The 17,386-nt window shown below is 38.3% G+C and overlaps 1 protein-coding gene across 1 annotated transcript in view; it reads left to right on the plus strand.

Annotated features, from left to right (window-relative positions):
• The first annotated feature begins 442 nt into the window (after positions 1-442).
• Positions 443-17,386, plus strand: part of TMPRSS7 (transmembrane serine protease 7) — a 37,732-nt gene continuing 20,788 nt past the window's right edge. Inside the window, exons 1-9 of the mRNA XM_070750153.1 lie at positions 443-454; positions 4,308-4,375; positions 6,127-6,320; positions 7,424-7,462; positions 8,992-9,220; positions 10,112-10,242; positions 11,770-11,882; positions 15,199-15,305; positions 16,765-16,901. Of these exons, the coding sequence (XP_070606254.1) occupies positions 4,308-4,375; positions 6,127-6,320; positions 7,424-7,462; positions 8,992-9,220; positions 10,112-10,242; positions 11,770-11,882; positions 15,199-15,305; positions 16,765-16,901 (1,018 nt within the window). The 5' untranslated portion in view covers positions 443-454. The remainder of the gene's footprint in view (positions 455-4,307; positions 4,376-6,126; positions 6,321-7,423; positions 7,463-8,991; positions 9,221-10,111; positions 10,243-11,769; positions 11,883-15,198; positions 15,306-16,764; positions 16,902-17,386) is intronic.

Below are 17,386 nucleotides of genomic sequence, written 5' to 3' on the forward strand. Positions count from 1 at the left end.
GATATTGATAAAATTTAACGGGTCCAAAGATGGGCTACAAAAATGGTGGAAGGTTCTTAAGCATAAAACTTATCAGGAAAAGCTTAATGAACTCAATATGTATTGAGGACACAAGGGAAAGAGGGGACTTGATCGAAACATTTAAATATGTTAAAGGGTTAAATAAGGTTCAGGAGGGAAGTGTTTTTAATTGGAAAGTGAACACAAGAACAAGGGGACACAACCTGAGGTTAGTTGGGGGAAAGATTAGAAGTAACGTGAGAAAATATTATTTTACTGAAAGAGTAGTAGATGCTTGGAACAAACTTCCAGCAGACGTGGTTGGTAAATCCACAGTAACTGAATTTAAACATGCCTGGGATAAACATGTATCCATCCTAAGATAAAATATAGGAAATAGTAGAAGGGCAGACTAGATGGATCATGAGGTGTTTTTCTGCCGTCAATCTTCTATGTTTCTATGTTTCTTATTTAATAGCCTTAAAAGAGAAATGGGAGTTTATTACCTTCTAAATGTTTTTGAATCCTTCAGGCCTTCAACTTGGTCATGATGTTTGGCAAATGGACATGGAATGCAAACTCAGCTCTTGTCTTTCTAATGAAAGCGCTGAACATACTTCTCTTCAGAAGAAAAGGCAATTTTGAAGTTTAAAAAAAATTAGTCTTTGCCCTCTTGAAACTTTTTTGTTTTCCATTTTAAGGTATCAAACGTATCATTTCAGAGATCAGATTCTGAAGAAAAGTGGGAAAGACTCACAAAAAAACTCAACAAGACATCAAAATCGAAAAGGAAAACTAAAAGGGACAAGTCTGCCTGGAATTTTCAAAATAAAATAATCTTGTTTACAGTAATTCTCTTTATTATCGGTGTAATCAGTTGGACATTATTGTGGCTTTTTATTGGTGAGTTATTCATACATCGCTCATCTAAGCTGTGTATTCCTTTAAATTGCTTGAGGAAAGCCTTTATAGGTAATAATGGGATCTCCTTAATGGCAGATCAGATCTGTAGGCTATATTAGAAAGTAGAAAAATTATCCTGGGAAACCAGTTCTGAACTGTTTCTATGAAAATTATAGCGATATTTCCATGGAGGGGAAAACAAACTGAATTCAAAGGAGACTTTACTTTTTTACAGGGGCAAACTAAAATGCTAAGGCAGTGGGTACACAAAGTAGGGAACTCTCTTACAAGGGGGAATAAATTTAAGCATTTTCCTTGTTCTGCTCTGTATGAGCAGCAAATCATAAGCATAGTTCCCTCTAAGCTGAGCAGTGAGCAATCGCTCACTTAAAAATCATAATCAACTCAGAGTTTTCCAAACCTGCCCAGATGCCAAGAGGGAAAGAGTGAGAGGGAAGGAGAGAGAGAGGAAGAGAGAGAAACAGATAGAAAAAAGAGAGGAAGGAAAAGAGAAAGAAAAAGAATGGGAGTAAGGAAGAGAGAAAGAAAATCAAAATCTAGTTTGAAACTAGCTCAACTATTTAAGTGGCATTTTGATATTGATAGAGTTGCCCTATTATGAGCTCACTGTTATAGACACACAGTAGAGTATTTTATTTTGAAATTCTCTGAGGCAAAACAGGGTGGGTTTTTTATTTGTTTGTTTGTTTGTTTGTTTGTTTATTTATTTATTTATTTATTATTTCTGTGCCGCCCAGTCCCGAAGGGACTGCCGCTCAGACACTATACTTTTCCGCCCACCCCCCAAAAAAATTAGAGGGAACACTGGTCATAAGTATAGTTTACTAGAGAGATGCTTTCCAGAAAAAGCTGGCTTCTCTTTACAGGTGGGACGATTTTGTTGTGAATGTTATTAAGGTCATGATGGACTTAGTGCTTTTCCAGTTCGTAGAGATCTTTCACTATCAACTTTTTATTTCCGTATGGAAAGTGAAAGAAAAATAGCATATACTCCTTTTGCCCATTCTGTTTTACAGTTGATGCCGAAAACAAAGATGCTTTGTATTTTGTTGGACTATTTCGTGTTGCCAACATTGAATTTCTCCCGGAATATCGGCAGAAAGAATCTAGGGAGTTCCTTTCAGTAGCACAGAATGTGCAACAAGTGGTAAGGAAATCCGTACACAATGACATACCATTATTATCAGTAAATTTGACAAAATAATTAGCTGGATACATGCATTAATCAGGTTTGTGTGTTCCAACAGGACAATGAGTAAAGGCCCAGGCTACAATATGCTTTTCTCTGGTTGCTTTGCTGGAGGTTATGATATAAATGAGTTTTTTCCCCCCAAAGATGGGGGAAGCCTGTTTCAAATGAATACTTTCTTGACAAGACAATACCTGTTGCCATTTATCAGTTTTTCTCCAGTTGAGAGAATTTGGAATAGCACAAAGGAAAACGAGAAGGGACTCTTTGTATAGTGAATGGAACACACACACCACACACACAAACACACACACTTTCTCTTTTTTAACCCCTATTTATCCTATATTAAATATGCAGCTGAAAGCCATAACTAATATCCATCACTCTAGATTTTCTCATATCTGTGAATGGTGTGTACTTAGGTCAACTTTACCAAAAAAAAAATCATTTCATTTCTCAATAGGAAACTTACATTTGGACCTGTGTTCATTTCCTGCTATTATTTTCTCATTGGCAATCCCTGGATTTTTTACAGTGTACTTAGTATCATGCTACTTAATTGCTTGGGTATTTTGAGTGTTTCCCAAACGCCCAAATTATGTCATCATGGCAGTCACAGATCTAATCCAGATTACTGAAGTTATAGCGCCTAATTTATAGCGGAAGTCACAATCCATATCTGCTTTTTGTTTTGGGTGGAGGGAAAGGATAATACGATATGGAGTTGAGGAGTGATTACCATCAACTCCTTTTCACGGTCAAATCACTCCCTGTTAGCACTGGAGTTGTCTGTGGCTCCCTTCTCCATTAGGGAAAAGAAGGATCTATTTGATCATTCTGTCTCAGAGACTTGATTGCCCTGAACAGTTGTCCCAGTTTAACTGAGGCACTAGTTGCTGCTTGGAATGAGAAGGCAACAGCAACCTTGGATTGGATTGTGCCTTTCCATACTCTGAAGCTTATGTGTATTGATCCCAGAGGTGGCCTGGTTTTCAAAGGAAGTGTGGGTGATGAATTGGCACTAGAGCACTACTGGAGGAAAACAAAGAGAAAATCCAACTAAATGAAGGGAATTCCAGTGAGGGGAGCTTCAGGAAGTCCGGAAGGGGGTTTTTCCAGCAAGGGGAGGCTCAGGGAAATCCCAGCAATGCAAGAACAGGCGCTTTGGCTGGCAACAGAAGTCTGGAGGCAGGGATTCCCAGCAAGGGGAGGCTCATGGGAATGAAAGTCTGGAGACAGGGCATCCCAGCGGCAGTGGCTCGGGTTCGTAAGGTGAAAATAGTTCAGAAGAAGAGGCAAAAAAATCTTAAACATCGGGTTCATATCACGAAAGATTCGTAGGAAGAGGGGTTCGTAAGATGAGGTATCACTGAACTTTATTTTCCCTTCTCCTATTTAACATTTACATGAAACCAATGAGCAAGTGTAGGCCATGGAATATGGCTTTGAAGGACAATTGAAAAATTCACTAACACAGAAATAATTGTAATTATTATTGCTTATTAAAATATGTATTTTTTTGGATACTACTTTAGAATTAAACAGTTTGCTGAACTCCTGTGAACTAGACCAAGGACATTGATTGTTTTTATAAAGAAAAAGAAAAAATGAGCATGAAGAAGAAATACATAGTTATAAAACACATACATCTCTCTCTGAATAACTCTTGAAAAGCTTCCATTTTTAACTAGTGAAAAATAATGGAAAAAATCTTTATTATACCTTTATTCTTGAGTTAACCTATTGTCATTCTTTTTTCTGAAGTAGTTTTTTTTAATTGTAAAATATCCTGGAATGTTTCTGGAAACTCTAAGTAGAACAAAATTCAACTGGCTAAAGATTCTATCTGAGGAAACTACTTTTGGACTAAAATTTAATTAATAATGGATTCCCACTTCATTTCCATTAAATAATGAACTTTTATTTTATTTAAGGCTGGTACAACTTCATTTGGCTTTCCAAATATAGATTTAAATCACATCTAATTAAAAGTTGGCAGAGGAGGATGGGAACTTTTACATCAAGGCAAACAAAATCTGTGATAAGTGTTGCTCTTTAGATGAATACATTGTTATAAAAATATTTAATCGTTCTCAGAAATCATCATTAATTCTAGGTAAGAACTGACAATTTAGACAATTTAAATTGATTTCATGCAGAACAGTCAAACAAGTCTGTAAATATTCTCTTTCAGATGAATCTGGTTTACACCAAATCTGCTTTCTCAAAATTTTACAAGCAATCCACTGTCTCTGATGTCAGGTGGGACATTATTTATAGTTTATTTTTTATAATTTAATGATTACTACCTTATCTTGTTGCCAGTCATTTATCTTGTAAGCACCGCTTTATAACATGATTGAACGCCAGCATAAACAACATCTCCATTCCATGCTGCTACATTGTATATTTCAAAAGCTATTAGCATTTATTTTGATAGGAGTTTAAATTTTTAAGCTTATCAATTTTTTACATGTCAATAAGGTTCTGGGTGGATATGCCTAGAGGTGGAGCTCTTGCCTCACAATCAGGAGGTTGTGAGTTCAATCCTAGGTAGAGGCAGATGTAGGGTCTTCTGCTTGGGTAGGAGGTTGGACTAAGGCAGGGCGTTGATTCATTTGATACCATACTGATCCAGCCACTAAAGGATATGAATGGGTTTTTAATGGGTTTTAGATTGTTTTTACTTTGTTATTTAGAGTCCGGAAGGAATTGGGCAGCCTGTAAGTATTATTAATAAATAAATAATAAATAAATGGAAGATCTGCAAGGTCCCTTCCAACTCTGTTAATATGTTAAATTACATATAAAATACTAAATACAGTGGTACCTCATCATACGAACTTAATTGGTTCCAGGAGGAGGTTCGTAAGGTGAAAAGTTCGTAAGATGAAACAATGTTTCCCATAGGAATCAATGTAAAAGCAAATAATGCGTGCAAATCCTTCAGGAAAATCCCAAACTTTAGAAGGGAGGCGAACAGAGGGCAGGGAGGAGCAGCTAAAGGGGACGGGTGGAAGAAGCAAGGCTAGGATAAAGGGTGAGTGGGAAGGAAGAAAGGCAAGGGGGGCGCCCCTCCCTTTTCTTTCTTCAAAAGACACTGTTTCAGTTCCTTTGCAAGCACGTTGTTCTCTGCAAAAATTTTCCTCCCCCAAGCTGCCCCTCCCTCCTCCCTTTTCTTTCTTTAAAAGACACCCTTTCAGTTCCTTTGCAAGCACGTTGTTCTCTGCAAAAATTTTCCTCCCCCAAGCTGCCCCTCCCTCCTCCCTTTTCTTTCTTCAAAAGACACCCTTTCAGTTCCTTTGCAAGCATGTTGTTCTCTGCAAAAATTTTCCTCCCCCAAGCTGCCCCTCCCTCCTCCCTTTTCTTTCTTAAAAAGATACCCTTTCAGTTCCTTTACAAGCACGTTGTTCTCTGCAAAATTTTTCCTCCCCCAAGCTGCCCCTCCCTTTTCTTTCTTCAAAAAAGGAGGAAAAAAGAAACCCCTTCATCCCAGCAGCAGCTGCTTGGGTTCGTAAGGTGAAAATAGTTCGGAAGAAGATGCAAAAAAATCTTAAACACCGGGTTCGTATCTTGAAAAGTTCGTTAGAAGAGGCGTTCGTAAGATGAGGTACCACTGTAGTTGGCACCCAGATAGATACATAGTGGAACATTTCTCCTATCCAGATGGGATATGCATGCCTCCTGAATGTAGCTAGTTAATTCCCAATTTCTGTGAAATGATAAGAAAGCAGCCTTAAAGTTATACTTATCAATGGTAGTTCACACAGCCTGAAATACCTTGCCCCTTGAGGTTTGTTGGGGCTCATTTTGATTCACATTTATAAGTTTTTTTAAAAACTGTATTGTCCTGAGGGCCATTCAGTCCAGAAGGTGGATCTGGGCTTCCTTGGTGGATAATTTTTTTTAACTTAGTAAGTTAATTTTATTTCTTATTTTCTTTGTTTAAGCTCTTATACAAGCAACCATATAACTCAATTAAATAAATTCAATTTGTTTTGTACTGATTTCAGCAATAACAACAATGGGGGACTTCTTGTCCATTTCTGGATTGTGTTTGTGGTGCCACAGGCAAAAGGCCAAATATTTTGTGAAGACTGTATTGCAGCTATTTTAAGAAATTCAATTCACACAAGCATCACCAATCGAACCTCAGTGGGGAGTCTTCAAGGGCTGGCGGTGGATATGGACTCCATTGTGCTCAGTGGTTGGTATTTCTAAATCAAGAATTCATACCTACTGTTCATTGTATCTGAAGGCTTCCTTTTTCTGAGTGCACAACATTTTTATTCAAATGGTTGATGGGCACAAATATGCATGGAAATCATAATTCAGTGGAATAAAAAATTCAGCCTTCTTCCTTGGTCACCATGATGTAAAAAAGATGTTGAGACTCTAGAAAGCGCACAGAGAAGAGTAACAAAGATAAAACATGAAGAACAGTTGCAGGAACTGGGTATGTCTAGTTTAATGAAAAAAAGGACTAGGGGAGACATGATAGCAATATTTCAAGGGCTATCATAAAGGAGTCAAGCTATTTTCCAAAGCACCTAAGGGCAGGACAAGAAGAAACTAATCAAAGAGAGAAGCAACCTAGAACTAAGGAGAAATTTCCTGACAGTTAGAACAATTAATCAGTGGAACAACTTGCCTCCAGAAGTTGTGAATGTTCCAATACTGGAAGTTTTAAAGAAGATATTAGATAACCATTTGTCTGAAGTGGTATAGGGTTCCCTGCTTAAGGGGGGGGGTGTAGACTAGAAGACCTCCAATGTCCCTTCCCACTCTGTTATTTTGTTTTTTTCTGGTTTGTGACGTCAAAGCTCCACCCATGGAATTCCCCATTGGGATTCCCCACCTCCTTTCCAGACTCCAGATCGGCTGAAAACGCCGCCGCCGATCGCAAAAACAGCGCTCCGCCGAGTGGTGCCACCGGGCTGTAACTTTCTGAAACAGCCGGGCACTTCTCAGCGGCCTCCGGAACCCACACCCGAAAAGTTCGGGTTCAGGTTCGGCAGAATGCCGAGAAGCCCTCCCCCCGCTGTTTTAAAATGTGACAGCTGGGCGGCGGTGCCCAGCAGAACGCCATTTTGCAGTTTTTTCTTTTTGCACGCATTAAACACTTGTACATTGTTTCCTATGGGAAACAATGTTTCGTCTTACGAACTTTTCGCCTTACGAACCTACTTCTGGAACCAATTAAGTTCGTAAGACGAGGTATTACTGTAGTATGTATTGTCTACTCACTATTTATTGCAAACTTTGCTTAAATATAACCATATTTATTAGGTTTTTTCTCCTTCAATCTAGTTGGGCTTCGATCGGATTACTCTTCAACAACAGGAACAGGTACATTACTGAGTTTTCCAGTCATAATTATTGTTCTTAACCTCATTTTAACTGAGAAGTGTATATTACAGTTTTAGAGGAAGGGTATCAAACTGGCGGCCCAGGGACCAGATGCATCATGCACAGGGCATGCCTAGCGCAGCTTCGTAAAGAGAAAAAATATTGTGATCCATCACATGACAGCAATATGGTGCTATGAGTTGGAGACCCCACCCATGTTTCATAGAGTTGTTGAAGCTATTCAGGTGATCCTGAGGACACAGAGAAACCTCCAAGGGGCCTTAACAAATCTCTAAAAGAATGCACATAACCAGCTATCTGCAAGGAATATAAACCCTTCCATTCCCAACCAAGATGCTTCTTCCAGCAACCAAGATGCTTCTTCAGTCAGAGCTGAAGAAGCATCTTGGTTGAGAAGCCAAATGTCTTCAAAGAAAAACAAGAAAGTCTAGTTGCCTCTTGAAAAAACACCTTTGGGACAACAGTGACCCAGATGACCGAGAATCTCCACAGATGCCATTCCTGCTATTTAATCTACATGGAACTCACAGCTACAAGACTACATGAGGACCAGAATACAATTTACTTATTTAATTTATAAGGCTTCCCAAGTCAAAACAACTCTGAATGGCTTACACCACATTTAGAAACCAAGATTTTTTTTAAAAATTCTCAAAAGAAGTAGTAACTGAACTACTAGTAGTAAGATCAACATTAATCTTCCTTTGTGCAAAAGCCAGTGTCTTGATTTCCTTTATACTGAGGAATATGCATGATAACTAGATTAAAATACAGGTATTCCTTGATTTAGGACCACCACTGGGAACAGAATTTCATTGCTAAGCAAGGCAGTCATTAAATGAGCCACAATTGATTTTATGACCTTTTTTGCCATGGTTGTTAAGTGAATCACTAGTTGTTAAATTAATCATGCATTCATTATCCTGATTCCTTCATTGACTTTGCTTGTGGAAAGCTGAATGAAATGGTTGCAAATAGCAAACATCTAAGAACGCTTGTAGTGCAGTATTTCTTCTGCTGAACCTGGAGGTTTGGCAAAAGTTCGGGTTCGGGAGGCCGCTGGGAAGCCCCCCGGCTGTTTTAAAAGGTGACAGCCGGGCGGCGCGGCTTCCCAGCGGCCTCCCGAACGCCGAACCCGGAAGTTCAGGTTTGGCGTTCAGCTTCGGGAGGCTGCTGGGAAGCCCCCCCCCCCGGCTGTTTTAAAAGGTGACAGCCGGGTGGCGGCGTTTTTTTGCGGGGGGTTTTTCCCCCTGCACGGATTAATGGATTTTACATTGTTTCCTATGGGAAACAATGTTTCGTCTTACGAACTTTTCGTCTCACGAACCTCCCCCTGGAACCAATTAGGTTCGTAAGACGAGGTATTACTGTAAATGAATTTGTTAATGCAAGTAATTGCATAGTAATTTTTATCAGTGACATAAGACATTCTATGTAAAATGTGGTTTGTGCATGTTATTTGTAGTGGAGCAATTGGTAAATGAAATGGGCTTGCACTATTTCTGCAGGTGCAAACTGCATCTATGATCTGCATGCGGATCACTTGCATCAACATTTTCCATTGGACTTTTTGGAAACATCAGGAAGGATGATCTGTTATTTTAAACTGATTGCGTTGGTTGGCTACTTAATTCGCCTTTCTATAGCATCCATTCGAATTGAAGCAGACAACTGTGTTAGTGATTCATTGACCGTTTATGACTCCCTAATGCCAATAAAGAGTAAGATATTATATCGGTAAGTAGGCTTGTCTAAAAAAAATTTTTTTAATTAAAAAATTGCTAAGTTTTTTTAAAAAATCTAAATACAGTATTTTAAACAAAATCTCACAATTACTTCACTTTCATATGCTGCATTAATAAAGAATTGCCTCCAGTGCAATTAGACTAAATGTTTTAAAATTCACATTGAATTGAAACAATAGTTGTTTTCATAAGTTGGTTCCTCCCGATTTGGACCAGTTCTATAGAACTGGTAGTAATGTGGTGGCCTGGGTTGCTGGAACCATCAGCGACCTAGGCCAGCCATGTGCCTTGTGCCATAGGCACCACCATTTGGTTTCTTGCTTGTGCGCATGCAAATATAAGCTGTTGTAAAATAGCTAGGTTTATAGAACACATTAACCTACCAAACAAATCACATTTATGGACAAATAGAAACGATATATTTATATACTATTCGGAAGCATTCATTTTATAAAGTTAGCAATCAAAAAAATACCAATATGAATTCTATAAAATATTATTATGCATTATGTATTATGTTCTTGTTGCATGAGTTAACTTATTTATTTAATATATTTATTTGATTTTTTTTACCCTGCTTTTATTTCTTTGTAAGTAACTCAAGGCAAGGCAAATTGGATTGAGAGAGTGATTTACAAGCTTTTAAGCCACTAGCAAATCAAGCATAATATAATCTGTAATTCTTTTTTCAACATACAGTATGTTGTTGAACTATAAGAATTTTTTATTTGTTTTTATATTAAAAATATTTTTATCAATTAGCACAATTAATTAACCAATTGATTAAGCAACAAAGCAGGAAGGAGAATTATAGGATAGTAGGGAAAGATATCTAATAATTTCTATAACATCTATATATTTATAACAAATTGTTTTATTTCAGAATATGTGAACCTTCCAAATCATTGATATCTTTTGTTTCTACAAATAATATGATGTTAGTTATGCTGAAGTCCACACAAGTTAGTCAAATGAAGGAATTTCATGGCTACTTTGAGATGATTCCACAAGAAAGTGCGTATTTTGACTTTTTCTTTTAAAAACTGTTTGAAGTGTGGTCATATTACTTAAATTATGTTCTGTTTTTTAAAGTAATGCATTATTAATTACAATTTATTTTACAATCTCTGGCATACATTTAGTTCCTCTCGCTCCTTTTTTCATGTGTTCTTTTCCTTGTTTCACTTTCAATAAATTTTTCTGCTTAAAACTTCAAAGTTTGTATCTACTGTATACCCATAACTGATTCATGTTATTCTACACTATGCCACTAGATGGAGGAGTTGTCATATGTAGCCAACACCAGAGTAATTTATCTACTGACATCACATGAAATCTAAACCATATCAGATCAGATCTTGTTAGCAAAACAAAATTACTAGGAAAAGCATGGCTCGGTAGAGAATACTGGGAACTGAACATAGAAATACTGAAAGAGATCAAGAAAACTAACCATGTCATAATATTATTTATTTATTATTTTGTCAAGCATATATAAGATTACAGTAAAAGTATAAACATGTTTATATGAAATGATTTTAAGTACATGGGAACATTATGACAGGGATAGCAGGCACATTGGTGTGCTTATGCACGCCCCTTACCAACCTCTTAGGAATGGGGTAAGGTCAACAGTAGACAGTCTAAGGTTAAAGTTTTGGGGATTTGAGGAAGAAACCACAGAGTCTGGTAGTATATTCCAGGCATTTACCACTCTGTTGCTAAAGTCATATTTTCTGCAATCAAGTTTGGAGCAGTTTACCTTAAGTTTGTATCTATTGTGTGCTCATGTATTGTTGCAGTTGAAGCTGAAGTAGTTAATTGATGGGTATTACATTGTAGCAGATAATTTTATGTGCTATGCTTAGGTCAGATCTAAGACAGCATAGTTCTAAATTGCATAAACCCAAAATTTCAAGTCTGGTTGTATAAGGTATTCTGTTGCAAAAGAGCTTGATTGAAGAGAGTCTTGATCTTTAAACACTTGCTTTATTCAACTGCTTATTGGTAGTTTAATATGAGTAAACCAATCCTACATTACTATCTTTAGCAACAGTGATTTTTTCAACAACACAGGAAGTCAAAGAATTTTGAGTATATATTTTTTCTATTATATTAGTCAATGTAATTTCTTTATTTTCCTTACCAACTATCACTTCCTTTTAAAAAATAAATCTGTAGTAGGTATTTAGCAGCTTAAGAGATCTTTTTATTGTGGTTACAAAACTATGTCTTTTATGCTTTTTCATCATCCAGGTAAAGGCAGTTCTTCGTTTTCAAGCGCATTTGTTTAAGATACCACATTGTATTCAATCTCTCTTTATCCTTGTGGAACAACTAAGAGTTATTTGTTATTATCTTAATTCTCCTATTAGACTTTTTCCTGATTTTATTATTTCCATTCTTTGTCATGCTGAAATCTATGTAAAAGTGTACAGAATGTCTCCTCCTCCTCCTCTTCCTCTTCTTATTCTCCTTCTCCTTGGATTGATTCTTGGCTTTCCAACTGCATATAAACAGGATCATACTTTTATTTTTTAGGATGTGGAAATACTGTATTGGCATTAGGAAATACCGGATTTGAAGGGCAAATCATAAGTCCCTATTATCCCAGCTATTACCCTCCAAAATGTATTTGCATGTGGACTTTTCAGGTAATTTTAAATACCCCCCTAGAGGACTTTCCAACTACACTTCCCTATGTTTGGTGTCACTTGGAAAGAGGACTCTGTCTCTTTAGTTGAAATGAAGTTGAAGAGTCTGATCTCTTTGATCTCTGCACAAAGCTTTAATGTCTCTCCCACTCTGGGATTTTTTTGGGGTCAAATAGCTGTAATGGGAGATGAAAGGTTTCCTTGTGAATGGTAGAAAGCCTCACCTGTTATTTAATTCTGCCAGCCTAACATCTCTCTAAGTGCTTAGAATTGGCAGATAAAATTAAGGCAATAAGCTTCTGCCTTAGTCAGAAGTGGGCTGCTAGGGTGGAACGATGACGTATGCTCGCCCCCATGGCTCTGAGTGGTAGCAGAGTCCAGTGTGATTTTGTTACTGCAGCTGTGCAGGTAGCAAAATCGTGCACAGAGACCAGATGTGCCCGTGTTTTGGTGCATTTTTTTGCTTCCGTGTGTGTGCGGAAGCAAAAAAACCACACCAAAACACTGACACACCTGCATCTCCGTGCAAGGTTTTGCTATCTGCACAACTGCAGCGGCAAATTTTCACTGGACTCCGCTACCACTCAGAGCCAAGGGGACGAGCACATGTCACCATTCCACCTTAGCAGCCCACATCTAGCCTTGGTGTATTCTTAGGTTTAAAGTGTGCATGTATGTCGTGTTGGTTGAAAATCCTCCTGAGTCTTTCAGCTATTCCTTCAATATATGGAATGACAAAGTTGCTTCATTTGTTGTTTTCTTCATTGTCTGTTTTGGAGGAGCCCCTCCAGGGCCTTTTTCTGATGAAAGCCTCATTGATATAGCCGCAAGTTCTGAGTAGTGTTAGGCGAACCCAATGAAATTCGGGTTTGGCGGGTTTGTGCGAACTTGGCAGCTGGTTTGGGCACGTTCGTGGAACCCAAACCTGAATCCATCGAACCCTTCTGGCCCCACCCTCCCGTCTTCTGCCAAAGCAGCCCACGGCCGCCTCACTGTGCCTTCCTGTCTTTGCAGCCGGCAGGAGAGCAAGTGAGCGAGTGGGTCTTCCACACCCACTTCTCTCCCCCCCACTCCTCAAATCACGGTCTCCTGCAGGTAAAGGAAAAAATAATAATAATAAAGGGAGGGGGGAGGGAAAGCCGTCGCGGTCATTGAGGAATGGGGTAGGGTTTGCAGGTGATGAGGATGAGGAGGATGGGCGTGCGCTGGGTGTGTGGAGAGCGTTTCTCCATTGGGAAAGTAAGATAGCGGCAAGTTTCTTGGCGGGGACCACCTCGGCGGTGGCTTTAATACACCAAGAAACTTGCCACCGTCTTACTTTCCCAGTGGAGAAATGCTCCCCACACATACCGCGCGTGCCCATCCTCCTTCCGACATCAAAGGGGAAAGGGGCGATGGCAGGCAGAGAGGAATGCCCTGCCCCCACTCCCCCAGCCTCCCCGTGATGGGATTCCGGGGCGGGGCTTTGACGTCACGGAGACATCACTTCCTGGCCCGCTGAAACGACCAAATGCCGAACGTGACCCCGAACTTTGCCTGAAGTTTTTTAAAAAATGGATTCGGGTTCAGCATGCTGAACACTGTAAAGTCTGCACAGACCCAAATTGTGCGAGTTCGGTTAGCCCAACACTAGTTCTGAGGGCTTCTTGGATATCTTTCAGTTCTTTTTCTTTTCCCTCTTTGCTGGTAGGTAAACATTCAATAAAGGACACTGCTATGTGTGAGACTCAGAAGAGAAATCCCATCAACAGTCATTAAAATAAAAAAGTTCATTGATTTCTTGCAAGATCTACTGAAGTACAATGCCATTGACAAGCCACAATACTTGCAACATTGCAATACTGTCATTACATATGTTGCAGGAATATCTGAAATTTTCAGGAGGATTTTCAACCAACACAACATACACACGCACTATAAACCCAAAAATAAAATACTCAGCCACAAACTCTGCAATGTGGTTTATGTAGCACAAATGCAGTGAGACATACAGATCTCTTCATTGGTGAAATAAAACAACCATTTCACAAACACATGACACAACACAGGAGAACAAACCCACCAGGGCAAGATTCAGCATCCACATTTGAAAGACAATGGGCGCTCTTTAGAAGACAGCAAAGTCCACATTCTGCATAGAGAGGACTATTGGTTTGAAAGAGGATATTTACATGAAAATTGAACAGCCCTCTTTCAACAGAGAGTGGCCACCTATCTTTTGTTAATGACACAGTCCTTTTATCAGTTCCAAGGAGACACTCATTTGTACTCTGACTCTGGTGACCCTGAAGATACAGATAAATCCCCAAAGGGCTTCAATGACTCTCAGAGAACTAATGGACCACCTTCAAAGTTTTAACATCCAGATCAGTGGTGGTTGCTTCTGGCTTGGACCGCTTCACCTGTACCAGTGGTGGAGATTTGCCCCCACTCACCAAACTGGCAGTGATAGCTGGCTGTGCAAGCCCCCGAACCAGTTCTCTGGTTGTCATATCTGGAAAGCGGCTTGCAAAGAATCCTCTATGCATGCGCCAATGCTTCTGCACATGCACAGATGGTCATTTCGCTGATGTGACATCAGCAGGCATGCAAGCAAAGCATGTGTGCACACACACAAAAAATGCATACTTCCATCATGATGTGAACTGGTAGGGAAGGTAAGTAGAACTCACCCTGACCCAAATGATTGCAAGGAATATAAATCCTCTGATTCCCTAACATTCAGTGAGAACTGAAGATGCTTCTTGGGTGAGAAGTGAAATGTCTTCAAGAGAAGAAGCAAGTCCAGTTGCCTTTTGAAAAAGCACCTTTGGGACAATCCAAAGATGATGAAAATCTTTATAGACATTGAATCAACCAGTTGGCTTCATGCCAAAGGATGAACCAGAACTCATTATTTCCTGGATTTTATCCTGATGCCTTAATACTACACCACATTGGCTTTCTACAGTATATTCTTTCACAGACATGTGGAAATAATACGGCATAATGAAAGCCTGGCAAAATATAAAGGGAGACAGAACATATTTCCCATTACACGGTGGGATTTTTCATTTCAAACACTTTACAGCTTACCTCTCACTCCTTATTAACTTTCCACTGCAGCCAATGCGAATACGTACCTAAAATGATATTATATATCTTCTAGCCATTTTATTCTTGTGACATATGAAATAAGTTATGATAAAAAGTATTACTGGCCACTATTTCTACATAGTAAAGTTGCCATAAAATTGATTCTTTTGCAAAGAGGGGGGGGGGGAGAAAAAGCGAAAGTGAGAAAACACAAGTTATTTTTATTCTTTCTTAAAACTAGGCATCTCAGAAGAACTTTGGTATTGCACTGATGTTTCATAATTATATGATCAGTGAAAAAGCCATTAAAGGCTGTGAACATGGATGGTGGAAAATTAATGAGCTAATGTAAGTGTGTTCATATACTGTAAGTAGTTTAATGGTGCAGGAATGAAAAGCAACAAAAACCTTTGCATATGAAATATTAATATTTTTTATTAATGAGTTTTTAATGTTACAGTTATAAAGACATAGTTTCTCAGAGAAAATAGGGTCAATATAGTTGTCCTTGTGTGATAATTTATAGGGTTTTTTATTTTAATTATCAATGCAATGTACAAGTTGTTTCTTTGCAATTGGTGTGTGCGTGTGTATACGTCCTATAGCATATTTTATCAATGCTTCACAGAATGAGCTGGGGTGGCGCAGCAGGTTAGAGTGCTGTAGGTCAGCGGTTCAAATCTCATCATCGGCTCAAGGTTGACTCAGCCTTCCATCCTTCCGAGGTGGGTAAAATGAGGACCCGAATTGTGGGGGCAATAGGCTGGCTCTGTTAAAAAGTGCTATTGCTAATATGTTGTAAGCTGCCCTGAGTCTAAGGAGAAGGGCGGCATAAAAATCAAATAAATAAATAAATTCAGGAGGCATAAAGAATATAACTAAAGATAGGTACATTTGTGTAAATAAATTTAGTCTGGGAACCCTTAGAAACATGTTCTACTGTACAACAATGAAAACTATTGTATATTAAAACTGATAATTATTCTGATTTAATTATTTATCAAGTAAAGTATTGTTTGTCCCAATAGATAACCTAAGAAAGACATGTATAAAACACAAAAACACTTTGGGAAAGAATGCTAGGTGAAAGAATTTATCATTTTTCTCATCCCTACATTAAGACTGGAGGAAAACGAAAGAAAGTCGGTGCAAACTTGAAATGGAATAGAATCAAAAACTGTGTTCAGTCACTAAAATATAGAAGAAAGTACTTAGTGGTGATTGCAAAGAGGAATCATGGAAACCTTTAGAGAATAAAATAAAGCACTGCATAGAACAATCTTCTGCTAGGTGAAGCTTTTGGCATGTACAGTGTTCCCTCGATTTTCGCGGGGGTTGCGTTCCGAGACCGCCCGCGAAAGTCGAATTTCCGCGAAGTAGAGATGCAGAAGTAAATACACTATTTTTTGCTATGAACAGTATCACAAGCTTTCCCTGAACACTTTAAACCCCTAACGTGCAATTTCCCATTCCCTTAGCAACCATTTAGATCATTACTCACCATGTTTATTTATTAAAGTTTATTAAAAAGAATATTTATTAAAAGCAGATGAAAGCTTGGCGATGACATATGACGTCATCAGGCAGGAAAAACCGTGGTATAGGGGAAAAAACCCGCAAACTATTTTTTAATTAATATTTTTGAAAAACCGTGGTATAGACTTTTCGCAAAGTTCGAACCCGCGAAAATCTAGGGAACACTGTATACTTAGAAAAGTGATAATGAAAAATTATACTGTAACTATATTTCACTGTTGACCTCTTCACAAGAGATGATCTGAACAAGTTTATATAATCCATTTTGCAGGTATTGCGGCTACTACATTGATCATCAAACAATATTCCGTGTGGCAAACTTGGTGGTTAACATGGAATTTCAGTGCAGCTCCAAGGTTTCTGAACAGCCCTTTCTTGTGGAATATGGAAGTTACAATATCAGCCAGCGTAAGACTGACTGTAAAAATTATTAGAAATCCTAACTGGCATGATATTGTATAGCGCTATAAAGATAATATCTTTCATTAGCTTCTATTTAACAGCCAGCTTTTATAAGTAAGGAAACATGATACGATAGAGACAAAAGATGTGTAATTGTATATGGCAGCCAATTATTATTTGAAAAATTAATCTGCTAAAAATTGGGATGTTTTGATGATCAAGTGAAAGGTTTTGATTTATCTGTGTTAGTTCCAATGAATATATTGCAATTATAGCCGCACTCCTAGGTAGTTTGGAAATCTATCACAGCATAAGAACTAAAACTGTAACATATAATGGGTATAAAACCAAATTGCATGTTAATAACAACAATATAGATAATTAGTTTCATTTGAAGTGATTATTAATTTGTATTTTTCTTTAATATCTTTTCATTGATATGTGGACAGATGAGCTGAGCAGTGCTACTAGATATGCTGAGCAATTGGGAA

This window comes from Erythrolamprus reginae, chromosome 4 (assembly GCF_031021105.1).
Source record: "Erythrolamprus reginae isolate rEryReg1 chromosome 4, rEryReg1.hap1, whole genome shotgun sequence".
NCBI classification, from domain to species: domain Eukaryota; kingdom Metazoa; phylum Chordata; class Lepidosauria; order Squamata; family Dipsadidae; genus Erythrolamprus; species Erythrolamprus reginae.